The sequence below is a fragment of the Microtus oregoni genome, unplaced genomic scaffold (genome assembly GCF_018167655.1).
Source record: "Microtus oregoni isolate MIOR12 unplaced genomic scaffold, Mior012 000000F_ref0000247, whole genome shotgun sequence".
NCBI lineage: Eukaryota > Metazoa > Chordata > Mammalia > Rodentia > Cricetidae > Microtus > Microtus oregoni.
The window spans coordinates 67,105,539-67,127,275 of NW_024543059.1; the positions used below are offsets into that span (position 1 = coordinate 67,105,539).

Here is a 21,737-nt window from a genome sequence, read left to right on the forward strand (position 1 = left end):
AGAGTTCAGTATTGTACTTTAGGGATCCCAGGATTAGTAAACTGTTGTACCAACAGCAGAAAGTTGAAAAGGAAGGAAAAAGCCAAGCATGAGCAGGATAAATCTAACTAGCTGGAAAGAAACCACACACACACACTCAGCCTTTTCAGTATTCTGTAAAAACTATCACATGTCAACAAGTTAATATTATCAATGTGTCAGTCCTAATATGGCTCAGTGTTTCCTGGGTCTACCCTATTGTGCTATTTTCTACAATAAATGTGATGAAATTTTAAATTCTCACTTGGATCACATCAATTTTTCATTAGTTCCTGGTATGCTTGCTGTGGTTTTAAATATTCAAATCTGTCACCAACTAGCAAGGCAAACATGCATTTAATCATCTCTTCTAGACATAAAGATTAATGTCTACCACCACCTTCATACCACAAAAACTGGGGCTTTCCGTCTAGAAAGGACATCCTAACCTTTCATCTTCAAGTGTATAAAGCCCCCAAAGTTTAGCACATAGTTCCTTTAGCACTAATAAAGATTCGAAGCAGTAACTCCAAGTGTGACCCCACACCATACTGCTGGTCTATAGGGAAGTTATTGAAATGTAAAATAAACATTTGGGAATGTTTACAGCACCTGACAGTAATTATATATTTACTAAAATCAATCACATGCCTTTTTCATAGTGAGTATCATTTTATAAAAACTTTTTTGGAGGCAAGATTCCATGTAGCTAAACTGGCCCCAAAGAGATTAAGAAACAGAGGGCAGAAGAGCTTGAATTCCTGTTCCTCCAGCATCTACCATCTAACAGACTAAACCTAGCTTCAGTCAGCAATTTAAAGAACACAAGTTTTTCACTCCTACGTGGGATATAGTGGGCTCGATTCATATCTACATCCATGTTATAACCCAATTCTGTCATTCATATTGTGCAATTTTGTGTCAGTTTTCCTGTCCCTCACCTTCCTCATCATAAAGTCTGCATCACGCACTAGTGGTGCACATCTTTAATTCCAGCATTCCGGAGGCAGAAGCAGGCAGATCTCTGACAGTTCAAGACCAGTCTGATCTACAGAGAGAGAGTTCCAGGACCACACAGAGAAACCTTGATTAAAAAGGCCAAAAAGATGAGCACTGCGGCACTTCTCTGAGAAGACTCACTGCTGGAACTAGATGAATCAACAGATGAAAAGCTTTCCTTCAACTGTCAATCCACTAGGAATGTACACTCTACCAGGAATAACCTGAGGGCATTTCTATTACAGAGCTTCATTTCCTTATTTATCTGGAATGGTTCCAGAATTATAAACCTTTTAATAAATATATATATATATATATTTAATTACATATGTGTGCACACGTGGACTTTGTGCACATGCATGCAAGTGTCCACTGAAGCCAGAGGCAAATGATCCCTCCTGGAGCTTATAACCAGTAGTACCAATGTGGATGCTGGGAACCAACCTGGGTTACTCTGGAAGAACAGTCCATGCCCTTAACCATTAAGCCATTTTCCAGCCTCTTATTTCATGTTTCTTAAAAAAACAGGAAGCTATGCTGGGCGATGATTGTGCATATCTTTAATATCAGCACTTGGGAGATAGAGATAGGCAAATCTCTGAGTTGGAGGCCAATCTGGTCTACAGGGCAAGCTCCAGGCCAGCCAGAGCTACAGAGGGAAACATTGAGAAACTATATACTAACTACATTGTTCCTGGTTGCAAATACACTGTGTGGATGGAGATTTTACTAGGTCTGCTATGATATGCACATTTTGCTCTCCTCTCTGTATCATGTCTACCCACTGCTTCTGGGGAGCCAGCAGGAGTTGTCACTGTAGTCCTCTCAGACTAGAGAGACCCAACACTGTGAAGTCACTCTACAGTAACACTCCAGACAACCACAAAAGACACTCCTAGTCCCTTTTCTGTTCTGAAACTTGGGCCTCATTTTCTGTGTTTTTGTATATTTTAATGAATGGCTAGAACATAATATGTAGCTGAACTATTTATTAAAGGAATATAATGGATACCAAAGTCAAGAACCAAATTCAAGATCAAAGGAGCTGGAGAAAGAAATATACTGCAGGTCTGGCATACTTGCTCACCTACCGTCCTGGGGCTGCAAGCAATGCTGCAAATAAGAGCTCCCATTTCCCAGGCTCTGACTTCACTACCACAAATTTCCTCTAATGACATGAATGCAATCCCAGATCGGCCAATCTCTGATGGACTAAGAGGAAATATTACAAAATAGGGTGCATGTAGGGGGAGCCTACAGTACAGATCTAGTTGTAGTCCTTATCTGACAACTCCTTTAAATTTTCATTAGTTGGGTGACACTTTTTAAGAACAGGGATTTAAGTGACTAAAATTCCCTAAGCATCAACTCATTTGCAAAGAGTTGTGAGGGGTTTATAGTGATAACCCTACAGTCTGGCAAACAACTCATCAACAGGTGACAATTTCAATTAGTCATCAGTTCTGTCAGGTGCTATGACTTTGAAAAGCCAGCAGATGAGTAAATGAAGCATACTGAAAAGATTTCCAAACTCTGGGGTGCTCTGGCTAGACCCTTCAATTTTACCATAAGGAAACAAATCGCAAAGTTGAATCGTTAGCATTCATATCTCAGCAACTTATCACAGGAGTAATGACCTAACCCTGCCTGGTGCATGCTCTTTAAATTACAGTCCTTGACTCAACAGTTCTGTCTATCCATCAGACCTTTCCAACCCAAGCACAACATAGCAAATGTAGTTACGTAAAGAAAAACAATGCTGATGACTTGTTTGGAAATGACTACCCACATGATCATCATACCCAAAATGACTTCCCTTCCTGAAGAAACCAAGTAATTATGCAAGCATAATGTCACAGCAGTAACTAATGGACAAAGCAAGACTGGTAACTAGCTCCAGTGCCCCCTGTATATCCCTTGCTTTGCTGCTTACAAACTTAACATCAACAAGGTCAAGGCCCTAAGTCAAAGGTATACATGAGGACTTGCGAAAAACACAGAAACAGCACTTTGATTTTTGAAAATGGGAACTTCAACCCTCACATCTCATGAAAACTGTTAGTTTTCACTTTTTGTTGTTGCTTTCTTGTTTGAAACAGAGTCTCACTTAGGCATCAGCTGGTCTCAAACAGTAGTGATGCTCCTGCCCCAGCCTCTGGAATGATAGAATTACAAGTATGAGTCATTATACCAGTCTCCTGAAAATTTTAACTTGGTAAGTGTTAAGTAGTTACTGTCAAGTAATATGCTACCTCTATGTTCATTATCCCTATACATTCAAACATCACAGTGCCGAAGAGATGGCTCAGCAATTATGTGTACCAGCTTCCTTCCAAAGGATTAAACTTCGGCACCCCTCATGTGGGGTGGTGGTTCACAACCACCTGTAAATCCAACTTCAAGGAACCCAATGCCTTCTTCTGGCCTCCACAGCCACCTGCATTCACGTTCCCCTACTGTCATAGACTCACACTCACACACACACACACACAATTTTAAAAGGTAACAAGAGTGCCTATCTTATAGGTAACCAATCAAATGTTTTAATGAATAATTGTACTATCATCTCAGAAAACTGTGTAGGAAAACAGAAGACAGTGGGGATGGAGCAGTATTATACTGTAGCATGATTAATACAAACCCAGAGACAGAAATTAGGGTTCAACCTGAAGGTCAGAAAAGCAAAACAGCCTACCACTGGCTCTAACCTCTACCTCAGTCCAAAATGGTGATCCTGTCTCCAGGAATCTCAGAATGAGACTGAGAGCTTATCCTCATGTAATCATCTCTAGTGCTGGGATTAAGGGTGTGTACCATTACCAACGGGTTTCTATGGCAAACTAGTGTGGCTACTGGGATTAAAGGTGTATGTCACCACTGTAGGCTGATCAGTGTGGCTGTTTTATTCTCTGACCTTCAGGTAAGCTTTATTAAAACACAAATGAAATGCTACTACATTGTACTGAAACCTATTTTTGTGTGCTAACTTAAAAATATTAAAAACTATAGTACAAAAGCAATTAAAACACACTAGTCAGCAAAAGCAGAAAGAGGGACACTGAGAAGGCAGAGGGACAAGAGGTAACTGGATCAATGCAGAACAAGCTGACAGTTCCTTCAGTGCAGTAAAGGGATGTGCTGAAGGAAAATCTATTAAGGAAGCAGATTCCTCAATTCCCTCTGCTATTCTGAACTGCTGTCCTGAGTTCAAAAATAAGTAGAATCTTGAAGGAAACAGGCAAAGAAAAGTATGAGTGCTCTCGCTCTCGCGCTCTCTCTCTCTCTCTCTCTCTCTCTCTCTCTCTCTCTCTCACACACACACACACACACACACAGAAAGAAAACCAAAGTTATGATTTTACATGCACATATAACAATTACAGGAAGCTATAAAAATGTGGTGATACTTTGTTTGTGATGTAACAAATAAAGCTTGCCTGAAGATCAGAGTGCAGAGTTAAGCCACTAGTCAGTCACAGAAGCCAGGTAGTGGTGGCGCACACCTTTAATACTAGTACTTGAGAGTCACCACTAGGTAGGTGAAGACAGGAAGCGATATGGCTGGGCAGAGAAAGGAATGTAAGGCGGGAGGAGACAGGAGCTAAGGATTCATAGCAACAGGATCTTGCTTATTTGGTCTGAGCATTCAGAGATCAGAACTCTAGTGGCTAGCTCCTCTGCTTCTCTGACCTTCCAGTTTGACTCCGGGGTTTCATTTAATAAGACAAATTACAATTCACACAACAAAAAGAACGTTCAAAAGACAAAAAAAAAAAAGGATCAGAAAGAAAAACACCGACAAATTAAAAATAAGATCATGGTGGATCTCAGTGAGTTCGAGGTGAGCCTGGTCTACAAAGCAAGTTCCAGGACAGTTGGAACTATTACTCAGAGAAACTCTGCCTCAAAAAAAAAAAAAAAAAAAAAAATCAATCAATCAGACCGAAAAGATTAGGAAATACATAAAATTTCCCCCAAAATAATCTAAATTCTGAAGAAAAAAGAGGAAAACTGTTAGCGAATGAACACCAATAGACTTGTCAGTGATGGATTTGAGCTGTCATGTCTAAGAATATCCAGCCTTCCTGCTGTGTGACTGGAGGCAGCCAAAGTGTAACTTTCTTAGCTGTCCCAAATCTCTCAGCTCAGACTCCAGCCGCCTCCACCATGCCACCTAGGTTCAAGCAAAATCCTGTGTCTGAAGTGCACAGGTTGTTAAATCTGTCTGCTCTGCCCCCCCTCAAAAAAAAATACATGAAAATAAAAATAGAAGATTGGTGGCGTTAAAAGACAAGAGTCAGTCATGAGCACTACGGTGAGACCGACCAAGGTGAGAAAGCACCTCTGTCTCTGCCTGGACTATCAAAGAACTGCCAAAATAAAAACACCACCAAGGAGAGGAACTCTTTTGCTGCTGTTTGGTTTTTTTCGAGGCAGGGTTTCTCTGTTAACAGCCCTGGCTGTCCTAGAACTCACTTTGTAGACCAGACTGGACTCAAACTCATAACTCCGAGATCCACCTGCCTCTGCCTCCTGAGTTCTGAGATTAAAGGTATGTGCCACCACCACCACCTGGCTGAGGATGACTATTATGAACAAAGATATCCCAGAGAACTTTGTGGAGCTACTACAAAGTCTGTGGCTGCAATGCTGTTGGCTACCACCTTCATGACACCAACAGTGGTACAGAGGAATAGTCAACTAGCTAAGAATTACCAAGGAAAATATTTCAATAAATAAAATTACAAAAATAAAAAAATTCAGGAGGCACCAGAACAATGGATGAGAACAAGTATGCTAATAGGTACAAAAGGAAAACAAGCCATTGTGTAAATGAACAAAAACTTATGAACAGCTACAATAGATGCTGAAGACAGAGTGGCTTCAAATACCAATACAGGCATAATACTGCTTAGTTACCAAGGTCTCAAAACCATTTCATTTCCATGTACACCTACTTACTTATTCTGACAATTTCATACATGTATATGAACATTCATCCCCAGCACCCTCTCTTACCTCCCATTCCCAATAACAAGCCGTTCTTCCCCCTCCTATTTTTTCTGTCTAATGTTTTGTGACCCTCTGAGCTCAATCAGAACCATCTGCATGACCATGGGGGTGGAGGGATTAGTTGAGGGAGCAAAGGAAATCTCAGTGGCTATACCACTGAAGAAATGATTCCCATTTACCTCAGCCCATGTACTACTTCTTAAAAAAAATGCTGTTCTAACCAAGTGAGACAAGAAACTAAACGAAAAAGACAATGGGGCACAGCAAACAGACTAGTGCAAGTCACCCAAAGAAGGGAACCAGAAACAGTGCACTAGATAACAGAAAGCGGTATATGATTTAGGCGAAAGTGACAAGTGATGTGATTTGGCAGTCTATAATGCCAGCATGCCCATTATACCACCTTATCTAATAAACACAAGCAGAACACTAGTTCAATGGCAGAGCATTTGCCTTGCATTTGTAAGGCCTGAGTTCGGGTAACAGCAGTGCAAAATATAAAAATAAAACTTAAAACACACCAACTGTTGTGGTATGTCTGGCCCAGATCTTAATTTATACATTACTCATTTTGACCACATCAATGAAGCTTTTTTTCTTCTGTTCAGCTGGCTTGTACATTCACTAAAACAACCTAGCTTTAATCTAATCTTACTCCTCCAGACTGTAGGAGTCCTTGCCTGGCTCACAGACAGAACAGTAGATAGAGGCCAACCTTCTCAGGTCATGCCTGCAATTTTATTCACGGCCTTCTCCAGGAGGACTTACTTATACTACAAGTTCTAGAAGCTGACGTCAGATTACAAGTCCAAAATTACACTCCATTTGTTTCTGGTTTTTTTTTTCCTTCAAAATTTCTACCCAACAATGGCAGCAGCATCTTTTTCTTATACACGATATAGGTTTTTCAGGGTTTTGTTGGTTTTTTTGATTGCTCGTTTTTGCCACCAAAGCTGAACAGTTAGTGAGGCCTGTTGTTACAGACTTGTAATTCTAGAAGCTGAAAGGTGATGACAAGTTCAAGGCCTACACAGGTTACAGAATAAGTTCAGGACCAGCCTTAGGCATCTCACAGCCTGTTTCAAAATAAAAGCAAAACTAAGGCAGACCACTTTCCTTCTCAACAAGTACCCTAGACTCAATCTCCAATATTATATTAGTATTAATGTAAAATGCAGCTTACTATTAAGTAAATAAATACATGGCTGGACAGTAGCAGAATGTTCCTTTAATCTCAGCACTTGGGAGGTAGAGGTAGATGATCTCTGAATTTGAAGGCTGGTCTACAAAGTGAGTTCCAGGACAGCTCCAGGATTACATAAAGAAACCCTGTGTCAAACCCAACCCCCCACACCACCACATGCAAAAAAAAAAAAAAAAAGGGCGGGGTGTGTGTGTGAATAAATAAGAGAGACAATGTCCGAACTAGATACCTTATTCCACCAAGTAAACCCTCCAGTGTCCAGGAGTAAGCTATTATCTCGCTGAGTCACTGAAGAAAGAATTCCATAGATACCTACCTCCACCCCAAACATCACAGGCTATTGTCAAGGCTACTGGTTGCTCTCCACAATCTCATGTTAAGGCTATTACTGAAGACAACACTTAAGTCACTGAACACAAAGGTCCAGCTAGTGTCTAAAAGCTTCACCCCTACTGACTACCATCAGGGTACTGGAATGTACTCTGCATGCTATCAAGAGATCAGTGCCTTATTTAACCCACATCTAAGACACTTCTTGCAGTGAGAATTAACAGAGATCCACAACTGTACAATTTGCAGAGAGAGAAATTGTGTGGGGCACGCAGTCCTGAATGGGATGTCTTCATTAAAGCACTCCCCACAAGGCTCAGGGATCTATGTGGAAAAGGCAGAAAAACGGTAGGAGCCAGAGATGAAGACACTCCAAGAACAGTGTCTTCACAGGATTCACGCACAGATGTACACATGCATGTATGACTGTCACAGCACAAACAAGGCCTGGTAGAGAGGGTCCTAGCACTAACAGGGAGAAGCAGACACTGGCTTCTACCACTAACCAAGAAACCAAGAAGCTCTCTCCAACTGATACCTGTTGGCAATGGGAAAATCATTTTTCTCCAACTGAGTGTCACTGGGCATATCAACCACACTCCAGGGCAGGACCCAGGCCCAGGGGAGCGGGCCAACATAAAAAAGAAGCTCAGTGGTATTTTTGTGAATTTTTTTCTTTTCTTTTGCTTTGTTTGGGCTTTTCTTTTTTGTCTTATTGGTCTTTTGCTTGTTTTCATTTTCATTTTGGTGAGTTTTAAAGAACATAACATTGTATGGGTAGGGAAGTGGGGAGAGACTGGGAGGAAGTAGAAAAATAACGTGGTAAGAACATATTGCGTGAAAATTTTAATTAAAAAAAATATCACAGGGTAGTGGTGTCATGATGTGGGATTCCACTCTGTATGTTATGAATAATGTATGTTTTATTACCATTGGTTATTAAAGAAGCGGTTTCAGGCAATGGCTTAAAAGCCAGGCAGGAAATCCGAACAGAGATATGGGGAGAAAGTAGGCAGAGTCACAGAGATGCCTAGCTGCTGAAGGAGACAGAAGCCCCCCAGAACCTTACCGGTAGGCCACAACCTCGTGGTAATACACACATTAATAGAAATGGGTTAATTCAAGATGTAAGAAATATGCCCAAGTCATTGGCAGAACAGTGTTGTAATTAATAAAGTTTCTGTGTGATTATTCGGGTGTGGGCAGCCGGGAAACAAACAAGCAGTCTCCAACTACAGTGGCGCATGCCTTTAATCCTAGTACTCAGGAGACAGAGGCAGGCAGATCTCTGAGTCCAAGGACAGCCTGGCATACAAAGCAAGTTCCAGGACAGCTAGAACAGTTACAGAGAAAAACTCTTTCTCAAAAATAAAATAAAACTTCTATAATAGGAAAAAAAGGGGAACAACTGTCACAAGTCAGAACAGTAGGTAGCAGCAGACAGACAGAAAGAATACAGAGCTGGAGAGAAAGCTCAGTGGGTAAGATCTCTTGCTGCTCTTCCAGAGGACCCAGGTTCAATTCCCAACACTCATATGGTGGCTCACAACTACCTGTAAGTACAGCTCCAAGAATACAATGTCTTTTTCTGGCCTCCTCCAGCCCCTTCCCACACACATAAATAAAAATAAAACATATTTAAAAGACTCTTTTTTTAAAGTATGAACATGACAATGGAGTAAAAAGAAATTTGATTTCCCAAGTGGTTTCTAGTTTATTACTATAAACCATATATGTATATAATGTACTATTACTCTAAACCATATGTATGCATATAGGTATTATGTATATATGCACAGGCATACATAATTTCCATTATTTTTTAACTCAGAGAACAATATCAATTTCATACATCAAATGATAATCTCTAAAATTTTTAAACAGATGTGTTTTTAGGATAAATTTAAATAATTTATCCAGCCAAATAGAACACCCTCAATTGTGCTTTCAAAATTAAACCAAATACAAAACACATATAATCCACGCGGTGGAGAACCAAATCTCACAGCTCCCCCCATCCTCTAAATCCCCTTAGCATGTGTCCCCTCACTAAATAAGTGTAATAAAATAAAATTACTAGAAAACAAGCAAATAAGTAATATTTAAACTGATCTGGGGATAGGTAAGAGCTACTTTTCACAATAAAAGGCCAATGTACACACCTTAATCTCAGCACTCAAAAGGCAAAGGCTGGTGGATCTGAGTTCTGGGCCAATCAGAGATACGGTGAAACCTTGTCTCAAAAACAAAAATGGGGTGTGTGTTGTTAGCCTGTGCACGCAGGGGAGATGGCTTAGTGGTTCGGAGTACTTGTTGCTCTGTAGAGTATAAAGCACCCACATAGGGGTTCACAACCATTTGTAACTACATAAAATTCCAGAGAACTCAAGGTCCTCTGACCTCCACAGGCACCCACATACACATTCACATAGACTTATCCACAAATAATAAATAAAAAGCAGAGTAAGACATGACTCAGTCTGAGACAATTGATGCATTTAATGTTTCACATTAATTCATGCTTAATAGAAAATAATATAATTAGTTTTTTCTGTACTCTTAAGCATTTTACAGCAGTTGAATTATATTATCAATACAATCGACAAGTTTTTCTGTAATTCTGTTCATTTTATATAAAGCATTTAAAAATTTTCAGATAGATTCTATCCATAGCACTGCAAAGAGAAAAATCTAGAGTATGACTACAGACTTCATCACCAAATACAATGACAAATGCTAAAGGAATCTATTTGAATTCTGGATCATGAGCATGAATTAATTATTTTTAAAAAATTCTAAAAGCACAATAAAGGCTAAATACCATTATAGAGTTTATAGAGCCAAAATAAAAAATAAACTATACAATTTCAAAAGAAAATATATGCTTATGTGTACATTCCTGTCTATATCTAATATACGCATTATATATTACATATATAATTCATAATCTTACCATCCAAGCCATATGGCATACTTTCATTGGAATGATTTCATATTAACTTATTCATGTTCAATAATGACCTAAGCATCAATTTTATCTTCAATGTACAAATTTTACTGAAAGTAGAGTTGAACATTTTAGTTTTGGTTGAATTTTGATGCACTTCCCCCCAACATCAATACATCAATAATGCTTGAGATTTAGCTGTGGGGCGTTAAGTCCTAACTCACTTAGCACCTATATAATCTTGGTAAGATAAAATACAATTTGCAAAAATATAAATTCCTTACCTATAAAATACTTAATTCATCTAAACTATAGGGAGAAAAAATATGCACTTTTCACCTTTCTACTAAGAAATCAGATATCCTTGCCTTCAGCGACACTTAAAATGGACAGACATTGTGGCTGCCAGGCTACTGTCCCCTAAGATTTCATATGGAAATACTAATACATTGAATTAAAATCTGTCACTGTAAGCCAAACGGCGGTGGCACGTGTCTTTAATCCCAGCTCTCGGGAGGCAGAGGCAGGTGGATCTCTGAGTTTGAGGCCAGCCTGGTCTACAAGAGCTCCAAAGCTACAGAGAAACCCTGTCTCAAAAAAACAAAATCTGCCACTGTAAAAGCAAAGACCGACTATTACAGCTAAATTCTGTACAGTATGTTGAAGTTACAAGCTTCCATACATGTTAATATGCATTACAGCTCAATTGTTCCCCAAAATAAATTTCACCCTGGAAAACCTCACTAAAATGGCTTGGTCTACAGTAAGTAAATTCCTGTCTGTGATTTCTTTTCTTTTTAAAACTTCACTGAAACTTTCCACTAGCAAAATATCCTAAGAGGTAAACAAGATCAGGAGAAGGAAAGCAGTCACTTGCTGTCTTTTGAAATCTACCTAAAAGTGCTAGACCAAGTACTAAAACATGTCTATTACACAATGAACTCTCCATATTTGTGGGCTTGCTATCAATAAAAATCAACACACTTTAAACATAAGATGTTCTAGGTAAAAAACAGCTCCTACTCTGAAAATGTACACCATTTTTTGTTACTATTCCCTAAAGAACACAGGCAGACCTTGCTGTGGCATTTGTGTTACACTGGATATATTATCAAGTTCACAGCAGGATGTCTAAACTACATGGAAACACACCACTGCATATGAGGCAAAAGTTATCTACAGGTTATTTTCTTAAAATTCTATGGGTTTTTTTTTTTGTTGTTGTTGTTGTTTTTTTTTTGTTTTTTTGTTTTTTTTTTGGATTTTTCGAGACAGGGTTTCTCCGTAGCTTTTTTTTGGTTCCTGTCCTGGAACTAGCTCTTCTAGACCAGGCTGGCCTCGAACTCACAGAGATCCTCTGCCTGCCTCTGCCTCCCGAGTGCTGGGATTAAAGGTGTGTGCCACCACCGCCCAGCCAAAATTCTGTTTTAATTCAACATGATCATGCAAGCATTATCTTAAAGCCTATCTACAGACTCTTAAATCACAGCTGAATCAAAGCCCCTGATAAGCTTATCGACACTAAGCTCCCTTTCTGAAGATCCCCTGCATGCCCAGCAGATGGACGCCAGGGTGATGCTTGAGCATATACTCTAGGCTGCCTTAAAGGTCTCCTCATCTGTGAAGTAAGAATAACTCCACTTATCTAACAGAACTGCTGCAAGCATTGAATGAATATATATAAAGTACTTGCTATGTGATGACTGACACACACTAAGTTAGCAATTAATAAAGATCTGCCTATTATATTAAAAATAGCCACTACAAAAGCAAACAGTTGTTTCAAACAGGCGGTGATTAAAAGGTCATTTTTTAAAAAATCACTTGCTTAGAACACTAAATCCACATTCCCGGAAATACTAGTCAGGCTTGTCATGATTCAACATAAATCCACTTGGCATTGTATGACTAAACCTCCCATGAATTTCCATAGAATAATGTATTTTTAAAATTACGATATAGGCAGAGAGATACACGCACACTCTTGTACATACACACACACATTAAGTGACAGCTACTTGTTTCTGACTATAAGACAAAAAATGATTATTTTTTAGATGAAAGGAAATCCTTTCTTCTCTAGATGTGACTAGACTCTTCAGTAAGGACAGGAAAGGGGACAGACAGTACCTGAAGCTGTTATAAGCTTCCCATTGCTTGCTAATGGCCAAGGATTGGCAAGCAACAATTTCCCAGCAGCAGATGTGTGCATACAGAGAGGTTCCTGTATACAGAACCTTGATCTGGGTATAAACATGAGATCCACAAGTCACAAATATCAACTCTGAATACATTTAAAAATCAGCATCACTTTAGGATATTTGACTCCCATTTTCCACAAGACTGAGGAATTTCAACGTTCTCCATCACAGAGAAATTTAAAAGAGACTATACAAGCCATGCTCATTTCCACTTCTCAGTCATCTCCCTAAGAAAGATGGCACAACTTACAATCTAACAAGAGACTTGATCATTGCTAGGGCAGCTATTAGACATTCTTTTATGAAGCCCAGTACTTCTACTTAAGTTTATATTCTTAGCCTTCTACAGCAGTGGCTCTCAACCTTCCAATGCTGCTACTTCTTAACTGGAATTTTGTTACTTTATGAATTATTACATAAATGTGTTCTCTGATGGTCCTAGGAGACCCCTATGAAAGGACTGCTCAACCCCCAAGTAGAGAGCTGCTGTTCTAGAAATTAAAAGTGTTTCATGAAAGTGCTATTTGCTTAGGACTCTTGTTCAACGTGGATTAAGCCAACCTGACTCATTTTACATCTCAATCTATGTAACTACGATGTGTGAAGTGTACATTCACATCTCATTTCTCTAAGTTAAATAATGACACAGATTGAGTATAAAGTGAAGTGAAATGTGAAATAAACACTCAACATAGCTCCTAACAAAATGGGTTCCTCACTTTAAAAAAAATGCCAAAGTCTGCTTACCAATCAAGAGCTTTTTGTTGATTTTATAACATCTGGCTCTTTTTCTGTTTTCTTTTAAAGCTTTCAAACATATATTATTTATTTTTCTATGTGTGTACACTTGCCTTGGTGTGGCTTTGGAAGTCAGAGGGTCAACTACACATGAGATCCTGTTTGCACCATGAGGGTTCCAGGTCTCCAACTCAGATCCAAAAGCTTGGCAGCAATCACCCTTACCCCTAAATCTCAGCTTTGCTTTGAGACAAGGTCTTGACATGTAGGCCAGACCATGCTCAAACTCACAATTCTCTTGCCTCCACTTCCAAGGACTCAGATTACAGGCACGCACCAACACAGCTGGCTTCTACATGTTTAACAGTCTTATTTTAAAAGTGGGTTGCTAAGTATAAAGAAAGGAACTATCCAGACTAGTAGGTGTGGTGGTGTGCACCAGTAGATCCAAACACTGGGAAGGCAGAAGAACTCCTCCCCAAGTTTTAGGCTGACCAGCCTGATCTACAAAATGAGTTCCCAGAGCTACACAAAAAATGATTTTTTTTTAAACTAATGAAAGTATTCTCCAAATAACAAGGAAAACCTAGCAGAAGTACCTGACGAGAAGCACAAACCACCAGACGGCAGTGGAGGGCACAGTCTGCAGTCTTCACTCCTCTGATGTTGACTTGCCTACAATTCCAAACTAAGAGGAGTAGCCTTTGTCCACATGTTCTGTGAAACAATACACTTCCCTTACCCTTTTGACCTTCTCAATTTATATTTGTAAACTATTACTTAACTAAGCTCAAACATTTAAAAACATTGCAGTATCAAATTGAGAATGACTGATCATTTATAGAATTTCCAAAGGCTAAAAATCTGACAAATATTTATAAAAGGATATGAAAGGGGAGAAAAATTACCTACTCATGACTCTAAGTGGTTCTCAACCTTCCGAATGCTGCTACCCTTTAAGACAGTTCCTTATGCTGTGGTGACCCCAACCATAAAATTATTTTTGTTACAACTTCATAACTGTAATTTTGTTACTGTTGTAAATCTAAATGTAAATATCTGTGTTTTTAGATGGTCTTAGGTGACCCCTGTGAAAGGGTCATTCAATCCCCCAAAGGGGCCACAACCCCACAAATTGAGAACCACTTCTCTAAGTGCTTACAATCAAGCATACTGGGGCGGGGGGGACCTAAAGAAACTTACATGCTAAATGAAAATAGCAATGATCAAATAAGATTGCAAGCTTTAATACAGTTCCTCAACTGATCCAATAGTAAAATAAATCAGCTGCTTTAAAAAAACTGGAAAAGCACTAGTGTAGTTTACTAAACTAGTAGAATATGATTAGTATGCACCAGGCCCTGAGCTGAAATAAAGCACCAAAAACAAATCTTTTTGCTTTTCAAGACAGGGTTTCTCTGTGTAGCCCTAGCTGTCCTGGAACTCACTCTGTAGACCAGGCTGGCCTCGAACTCTTTCCACCAGCCTCTGCCTCCGAAGTGTTGGGATTAAAAGCATGAGTCACCATAGCCAAGCTCCAAAAACAAATCTTAAAAATATTAAAAAAAATACCACATGACTAGTCTAGAAGCAGGGGTACCTCAATGCCATTTTGCACATTATCCTCAACTAGTTTCAATGCAACTTTCACAACAGGAACATCACTAGGAGTATTTCACCTCTGGCCCCACCACAGGCAGCAAGGCCCTGTAAGAGCTCACAATGAACAAGTACAGACCATACTTTGTACAACTTTATACTCTAAATCTCACTCCTTACCCCACCCTAAAAATATCAGCAGCTCTGTACTGACTCGGCTTTAACACAATCCAAGACTTAAATGGTAACAAGTATCACATAACACACTGCTATTTTATTGCTCGGGATCTTCTCAATTTTGCCTCTATCACCCATATTTTCCCCTAACACTTGGTAGAGAAAGGTAGAAAATTCAGTTAGATGTAGACATCAGAACCTGTCAGGAGAGTTTAAGTTAAATGTAAAGCTTCCCTCTTGTTCTTACATAACACGGATACTATTAAAGTCAGTTAATTTCACTAGCAATTTGTGAGGCATTTTTGCAGACAACCAAATTGCCATGAAAACTGATATCAATAAAGAAGAGTAAATCATGCCAAAAAAAGTTGCCTTGAATTCTGCCAAGATAAGTCCGTTTTGCAAGCTAATCAAATATCTTTAGCCTATAGGTGAGTTTTTAAAAATTTAAAAATATCTGGCAAAGGTAGTCTACAAAGGTTTCTATGTCAAAGGTTTCTTGTTGCTAGTCTATACCTTTAATCATCTGAGACCTTATCACACAGGTGTGACATTCCTTTAAAAAAAAAAAAAAACCTGGGAGGGATGGTCAGTGAGCCAGCTGCTGGCAAATCCAAACCATGACAAACACGTAAGACACCACTCTTCTGCCTTCCGGGTAACTACCAACGTGCTGCTCGGTGAGCATCTCGCTTCAGTCAATTTCGGAATAGAGCTTTAATTAAGAGGAAAGCAGTGCAGGGTAGGTGGGGGTAAAAAAGCCAAATGAAAAAGCAGTATTGAGGGGCCGGAGTTCAGCAAAGACACTTGAATCTCGATCCTCTGGACTCCAAACGCTGTCCTTTGACTTCCACAAGCGAGCCATGGCACGCGCTGCAGTCCCCATGCTAATTTCCTTTTTCATTTAAGTAAAGGCAATCCTGAAAGTTTCTATTTCCAATATTAGTGTTGGCTGGCTCTCTTCCAGACGATCGAGTCGCGTCAGAGCACAAGAATCTACCGAGTCGTCGGAAGCGTGCGCGCTGCGCCGGGAAGATGAATGAATGGAAGCCCGGCGCGTGTGAAAGGCAGGTCAGCGTCCAGCCGACCCGCGGCCGCGATCTGTAGGCCTCGCTCCTCCCCCTCCACTTCTCCATGACAGCCCCGTCCCGGTGTGGAGGGGCCGGGACAATGTGATCACCTTCTCAGCGGCCCCACTTGCCCGGCCCCGAGAGGTGCGCGGCGCGACCCCGGGGGCGTGCGTCCTCCTCACTCGACCCCGCAGCGCCGCGGCTCACCGCGGGTTGCGCTCGCCCTCTTGCCGCGCCCCTCCCTCCCGGCCCCGCGCGCCCACCGGCTCCGCCAGCCCACCCTCCTCCGCATCCTGCGCCGCCCCGCACGAGGATCCCGGCGGCGAAGGCGCAGCTGCCCCCAGGCTTCTCCCTCCGGCTCCTTCCAGGCCGGGTTCACCGCCCACCCGCCCCGCCGAGCACGGTGCCCGCTAAGAGCCCGCCCCGCGCCCCCGGGACCCGGCGCCGATTCCCGCGCCGCCACCTCGGGGCCCGCGCGGCGCCCCTCCCCCACCGCCCCGGTGCCCGGGCCCCCCACACGGCGTGTGCGCTCCACGCTGCCGCCGCCAGCCTCCGGGCGCCAAGGCTGCCGGCGGAAGGTCAGGCCGGGAGACAGGGGCCGGGCGCGGCCGGGGGCGCCGTGCGCGCCGGGAACGCCGTCCCGCGGGGAGTCCCTGAGCGGAGGGAGCCGGAGCGCGGGGACCTCGGGGGTGGGGGCCGAAGGCAATACTCACCGGTTCCACAGTCGCCATCTTAGATCGATCTGATCGCACAACCGCTCCTGAAGGGGGGGCGAGAGGAAAAAATGAGATTCAAACCGGATTGGCCGGCTCCTGCCCACGTGACGGACGTGTCCGTTTGGCCCTGGCGGCGCTTGCGCAAGACTGCAGCTGCGTGCGGACCGAGAGGCTTCTGGGAAGTGGAGTCTCTTTTTTTTTCTTAAGGCGAAGTTTTTTTTTCTCTTTTTTTAAAAAAAAAAATGATCACGTGGTCGCTGGCTAGGGTGCGCGGCTCCCGGCGCCGCGGGTGCTTGCTGCAGAGTAGGTTTTAGGCCTCTGCGGTGCTGCGAGCAGAGCTCCGGTCGCAGTCACTCACTGCGGGGCATTCCTGCTGTGCCCTTTGTCGCCCAGTCCTCCCATCTTTCCTAGAAGATTGGGAACTGCAGGCTCAGCACACGCAAGAAGGCTTCATTTGCTTAGCTGAGGTTCTAGGACAAGTTGCTTGTATGTTTTTTTATTTAGTTTTCTTTTCGCCTCCCACCATTTTCTCTTGGTTTCAGAAAGAGGCGGCGATGGAGAGTCGTTGATGCGGTCTACGTTCCCCTTGTCCCCGGTCCACTAACGCGGGTGGTCACTTGTTTCCATCGCTGCCCTTAGCGGGTGGGCGGGCTAGCCCACGGTACCCACTCGTACGCTTTGGGGGAGGGGGGTGTGCACGCGTCGGCTTTTCCTGTTCCCAGTCCTGAGATGAATTGCGTCAGGGTTGAATCTTGCTGGACGTAAAAAGTTTGGAAGTTCTGTCCAATCGGTTTCAGTATTCTGCTTGAACGTGAACAGAAATAGCCTACGTCCAGGTGCCAGCCAGGGAAGCCACTCGGGGCTCCGCTGACTCAGCCCTGGACTGAAGGTCAGGAGTCGTTAAGCCGGGTCAACTATGACTTTTGACGTTGACTCATGCTCCTTAGGCGAGTGACTTAATCGCTCGGTGCCTCAGCTTTTTCATTTATGAACCAAAGATGATAATACACTTACCTCACAAGGGTGTGCTGTGGTAAGGACTGTAACCAGCTTTGAAAACGCTTCGGAATCTCAATGCTTAGCAGAAAGCACGTGCCTTCCTAAGGACCAGCTGCCTCTCCTCCGCTACTTACTGTTCAGTAGTTTTCTTCTCCTGATACAGGCTAGCCCAGGCTAACCTCGAACTTGCGGTGTAAGGAAGGATAGCCTTGCTTGAACTGTAGATCTTCCTGCCTCCACCTCCCAAAGTACTGGGAGTGCTGGCTAGTGCCGGGGTGGGGGTGGGATAATGCGGAGATAGGGATGGAACCCAGGGTTTCCTGAGTGCGAGGGGAGCCCCGTACCAACTGAGCGACATCCCCAACCCTTTACAATATTTTAAGCTTTTCTTTTGTTTGCTTTGTTACGTTGCCTTGTACACCAATGCAGTTTTAAACTTTCAAAATCTTTTTTTTCTTTTCAAATGTAGCTGCTCTCAACAGAAGCTTTAGTTGAGGAAATTATGTTCATAACAACTTCTAACAAACAGAAATGTGTCCCCACGCTGGCATGCTGCATTTTCTTCTAAGTTGCTGGGCTATCGTTTCTCAAGACAGTGTTGAGTTCTAATGAGGAAGACGGATCTCATTGCTATTTCCACGGGGCTTAAGAATGCTATCTCCAGGAAAAGCAGTGCGAGCTGGCTATCTGTGCCTGCCTCATCCCGGAGTTGCTGTTGTCTGGAGCTGTGTCATGGCTATTATTGAGTGCATAATGGATGCTTGGGTTGACTAACACATAATTGAAGCTGTGTAAGAACTCAAAGCCAATACCCTGTTGATGTTTTTCTTTACCACAATGGCAGAAATGATTTAAATGAAAGCGTTTGTTTACTCAGCACCAGTAGATTCTAAAGTAGAAACAGTTCTGCAAACTAAACAGCTCGGTGAATTTCTCTGCACAAATCGGTTCCACTAACCAAAGGAATTACAGTTGATCCCTCTATTTTCTGTTGTTTGCAAAATGATAGCTGGTTAACTTTGGTGAAAAGACAGCATGGAGTGCTGGGAGCATAGCTCAGTAAAGGACTCACCTAGCAGGCCCCATCACTACATAAACCCAGCATTCTGAAGGAGAGGACTCCTTCAGAATTCAGCTACATGGCAAGTTCCAGGTCAGCCAAAGCAACATGAGAATCTCTATTCAAGGAAAGAAAAGACAAGATAGCATAAATATCCTGTTTTATTAAGCTGCAAGAAAATATCCCAATGAGCCGAATAGCTACTGATATAAAACTTGTATTTGAAATGGCTTTCATTTATATTGTATTTTCCTTCAACCTTCCTCCTCTATTGTCAATCAAGACTCAGAGATAGAATGTTTGCCTAAGACTGTCTAGATTCCATTCCCAGTACTCCTGGCCTCCCCTTCTCTCCCTTCTCAAACAAAAAACAAAACAAAAAAAACCCTTGTGCTTTTACAGTATTTATGTGTGCCCCATTCTTTATAGTTAATTGATCTCCATATTTGTATATGACTTGTTTCATATTTTTGACATTTCAGATGTGTTTGCCTAGTGTCAAGACTAAGATTTCATCAGGTCAAATATATGGTGGCCAGGCTTTATGTGTTATGTCTGTCTGTATGTGACTGATTTAGTTTTCCTTATTTATTTGTTGAGTCAGAGTCTTGCAATGTGTGATCTTGAACTCATAGATTCAAAGGATCCTCCTACCTCCTCCTCCAGAGAAGTTGGAACTAAAGACGTAGGCTGCTGTGCCCAGCTCTGTGCTAATCTTAAATCCACACAGCAGAATATATTATGTCTTATCTACTTACAAAACATGCTACCATGTTATCACCTTGCTACCATGTCTATGCTGGCTTATTTTTAAAAAAGTTTAATTTTGAGTCAGACTTATGAATGAGAGATGGTGTTGTAATGCTACCCTATATGACTGGGTTGTCTAGGTCACACACAACTATTTTGGCCCAGCGTAGTATCACTGTATATATGCGTTCCTTATAATCCTAGGCTGATTGAATGTTACTAAGCATTAGTAAATAATGATGTTTTTTTTCACTATAATATATTCCTCAGACTGGTATATTACCAGTGCTTTGTAGATTTAAGTGACGTTGAGGTTTCAAACAATTTGATAGAGCACATTAGTCGTTTCAGATGTATACTTTGTCTCTGGAGTTCTCATTCCCTGGTTTAGATGAATGAAGCCATTGTTTTGCCAGACTATTTGACTGTGTTTCTGTGGTGATATTTGTTTGTGATCTAACAAATAAAGCTTGCCTGAAGATCAGAGTGCAGAGCTAAGCCACCAGTTAGCCATAGAGGCCAGGTAGTGGTGGTGCACACCTTTAATACTAGCACTTGGGATGCAGAGGCAGGCGGATCTCTGTGAGTTCCAGGCCACCCTAGGCTACAGAGATTGATCCAGTCTCAAAGAGAAACAGAGTTCACATTCTTGATCCCAGCACTTGGATCACATGCCTTTAATCCCAGCATTGGGGAGATGGAGATGGGAAGGGATATGGCTGGGCAGAGAGAGGAACGTAAGACAGGAGGAGAGGAGCTCGGGTATTCAGTTGAGGCCTGTAGAGACAGGATACTCCATTCGATCTGAGGATTTCGTAGAGGTAAGGACTAGTGGCTGGCTGCTCCGTTTCTCTGGTCTTTCAGCTTCCACCCCCTAATATCTGACTCTGGGTTTTTATTATTAAGACCAATTAGAAATCACGCTGCAGCTGGGCAGTGGTGGCACACACCTTTAATCCCAGCACTCGGGAGGCAAATACAGGTGGACCTCTGTGTGTTCGAGTTCCAGGACAGGCACCAAAGCTACAGAAAGACCCTGTCTTGAAAAATAAAAAAAAAAATTAAAAAAGAAAGAAAGAAAGAAAAAGAAATCACACTGCATACTTCAAACTAATCATACCTGCTATGATCTGTATAAAATTATTGCTGCTCACTATCTTGGGTTTTCATTGTTGTTTTTACTTAAGCAAGCTTTAGAAGTCTAGACCTTCATAGTTACTAAATTCTAAGCAGCCATTTTTCTTAAGTCGGCTTTGAGACAGAAAGTATGAAGTTGGGTGATCAATTACCTCAGTGTTGTAAGCTGAACAGTACCTAGAAATAAATTCTAGCTACATCTTTCCCTTCAATCTCTCTTCCTTGAGATGCAATACTGCCTGAACTATAATTTATGATCTTTTAGTATTGTCATTTTTCCTTCAGGAAAGATTCAACTCGGTGTTTTCTACATGAAAATTAGCCTTAGAAATTATTCCTGTAGCTAAGAACGTCTAGGGTGGTGTCAAACTCTCATACTGCAAACGCTGCTGCTCACTTTGTGTGGATCACGGACAGATGACTTTAGTCAGTCTGTGTCTCGTTTTTCTCATGAGTTATATTGTTTTATTTGGTAACAGTGAGGAATAGTGACTGTTTCATGTAGAGTGTTTGGAATAGTTTCTAGAACACCGCAAACATTCAACATTACTGATCATTAGAGTGACAAAATATTACATTGATGTAAATTTCTTTCTTAATTTTCTTTTTCTTTTATTTTCTTTTTGGTTTTTCGAGACAGGGTTTTTCTGTCTCTGGAGCCTGTCCTGGAACTAGCTGTTGTTGATGAGGCTGGCCTTGAACTCACAGAGATCCGCCTGCCTGTGCCTCCCAAGTGCTATGATTAAAGGCATATGCCACCACCCATCTTAATTTAATTT

At 41.7% G+C, this 21,737-nt stretch overlaps 1 protein-coding gene across 1 annotated transcript in view; it reads right to left on the reverse strand.

Annotated features, from left to right (window-relative positions):
• Eif4e (eukaryotic translation initiation factor 4E) overlaps window positions 1-17,102 on the reverse strand; it is a 34,115-nt gene extending 17,013 nt beyond the window's left edge. Inside the window, exon 1 of the mRNA XM_041656538.1 lies at window positions 17,010-17,102. Within this exon, the coding sequence (XP_041512472.1) occupies window positions 17,010-17,027 (18 nt within the window). The 5' untranslated portion in view covers window positions 17,028-17,102. The remainder of the gene's footprint in view (window positions 1-17,009) is intronic.
• Window positions 17,103-21,737: the final 4,635 nt, after the last annotated feature.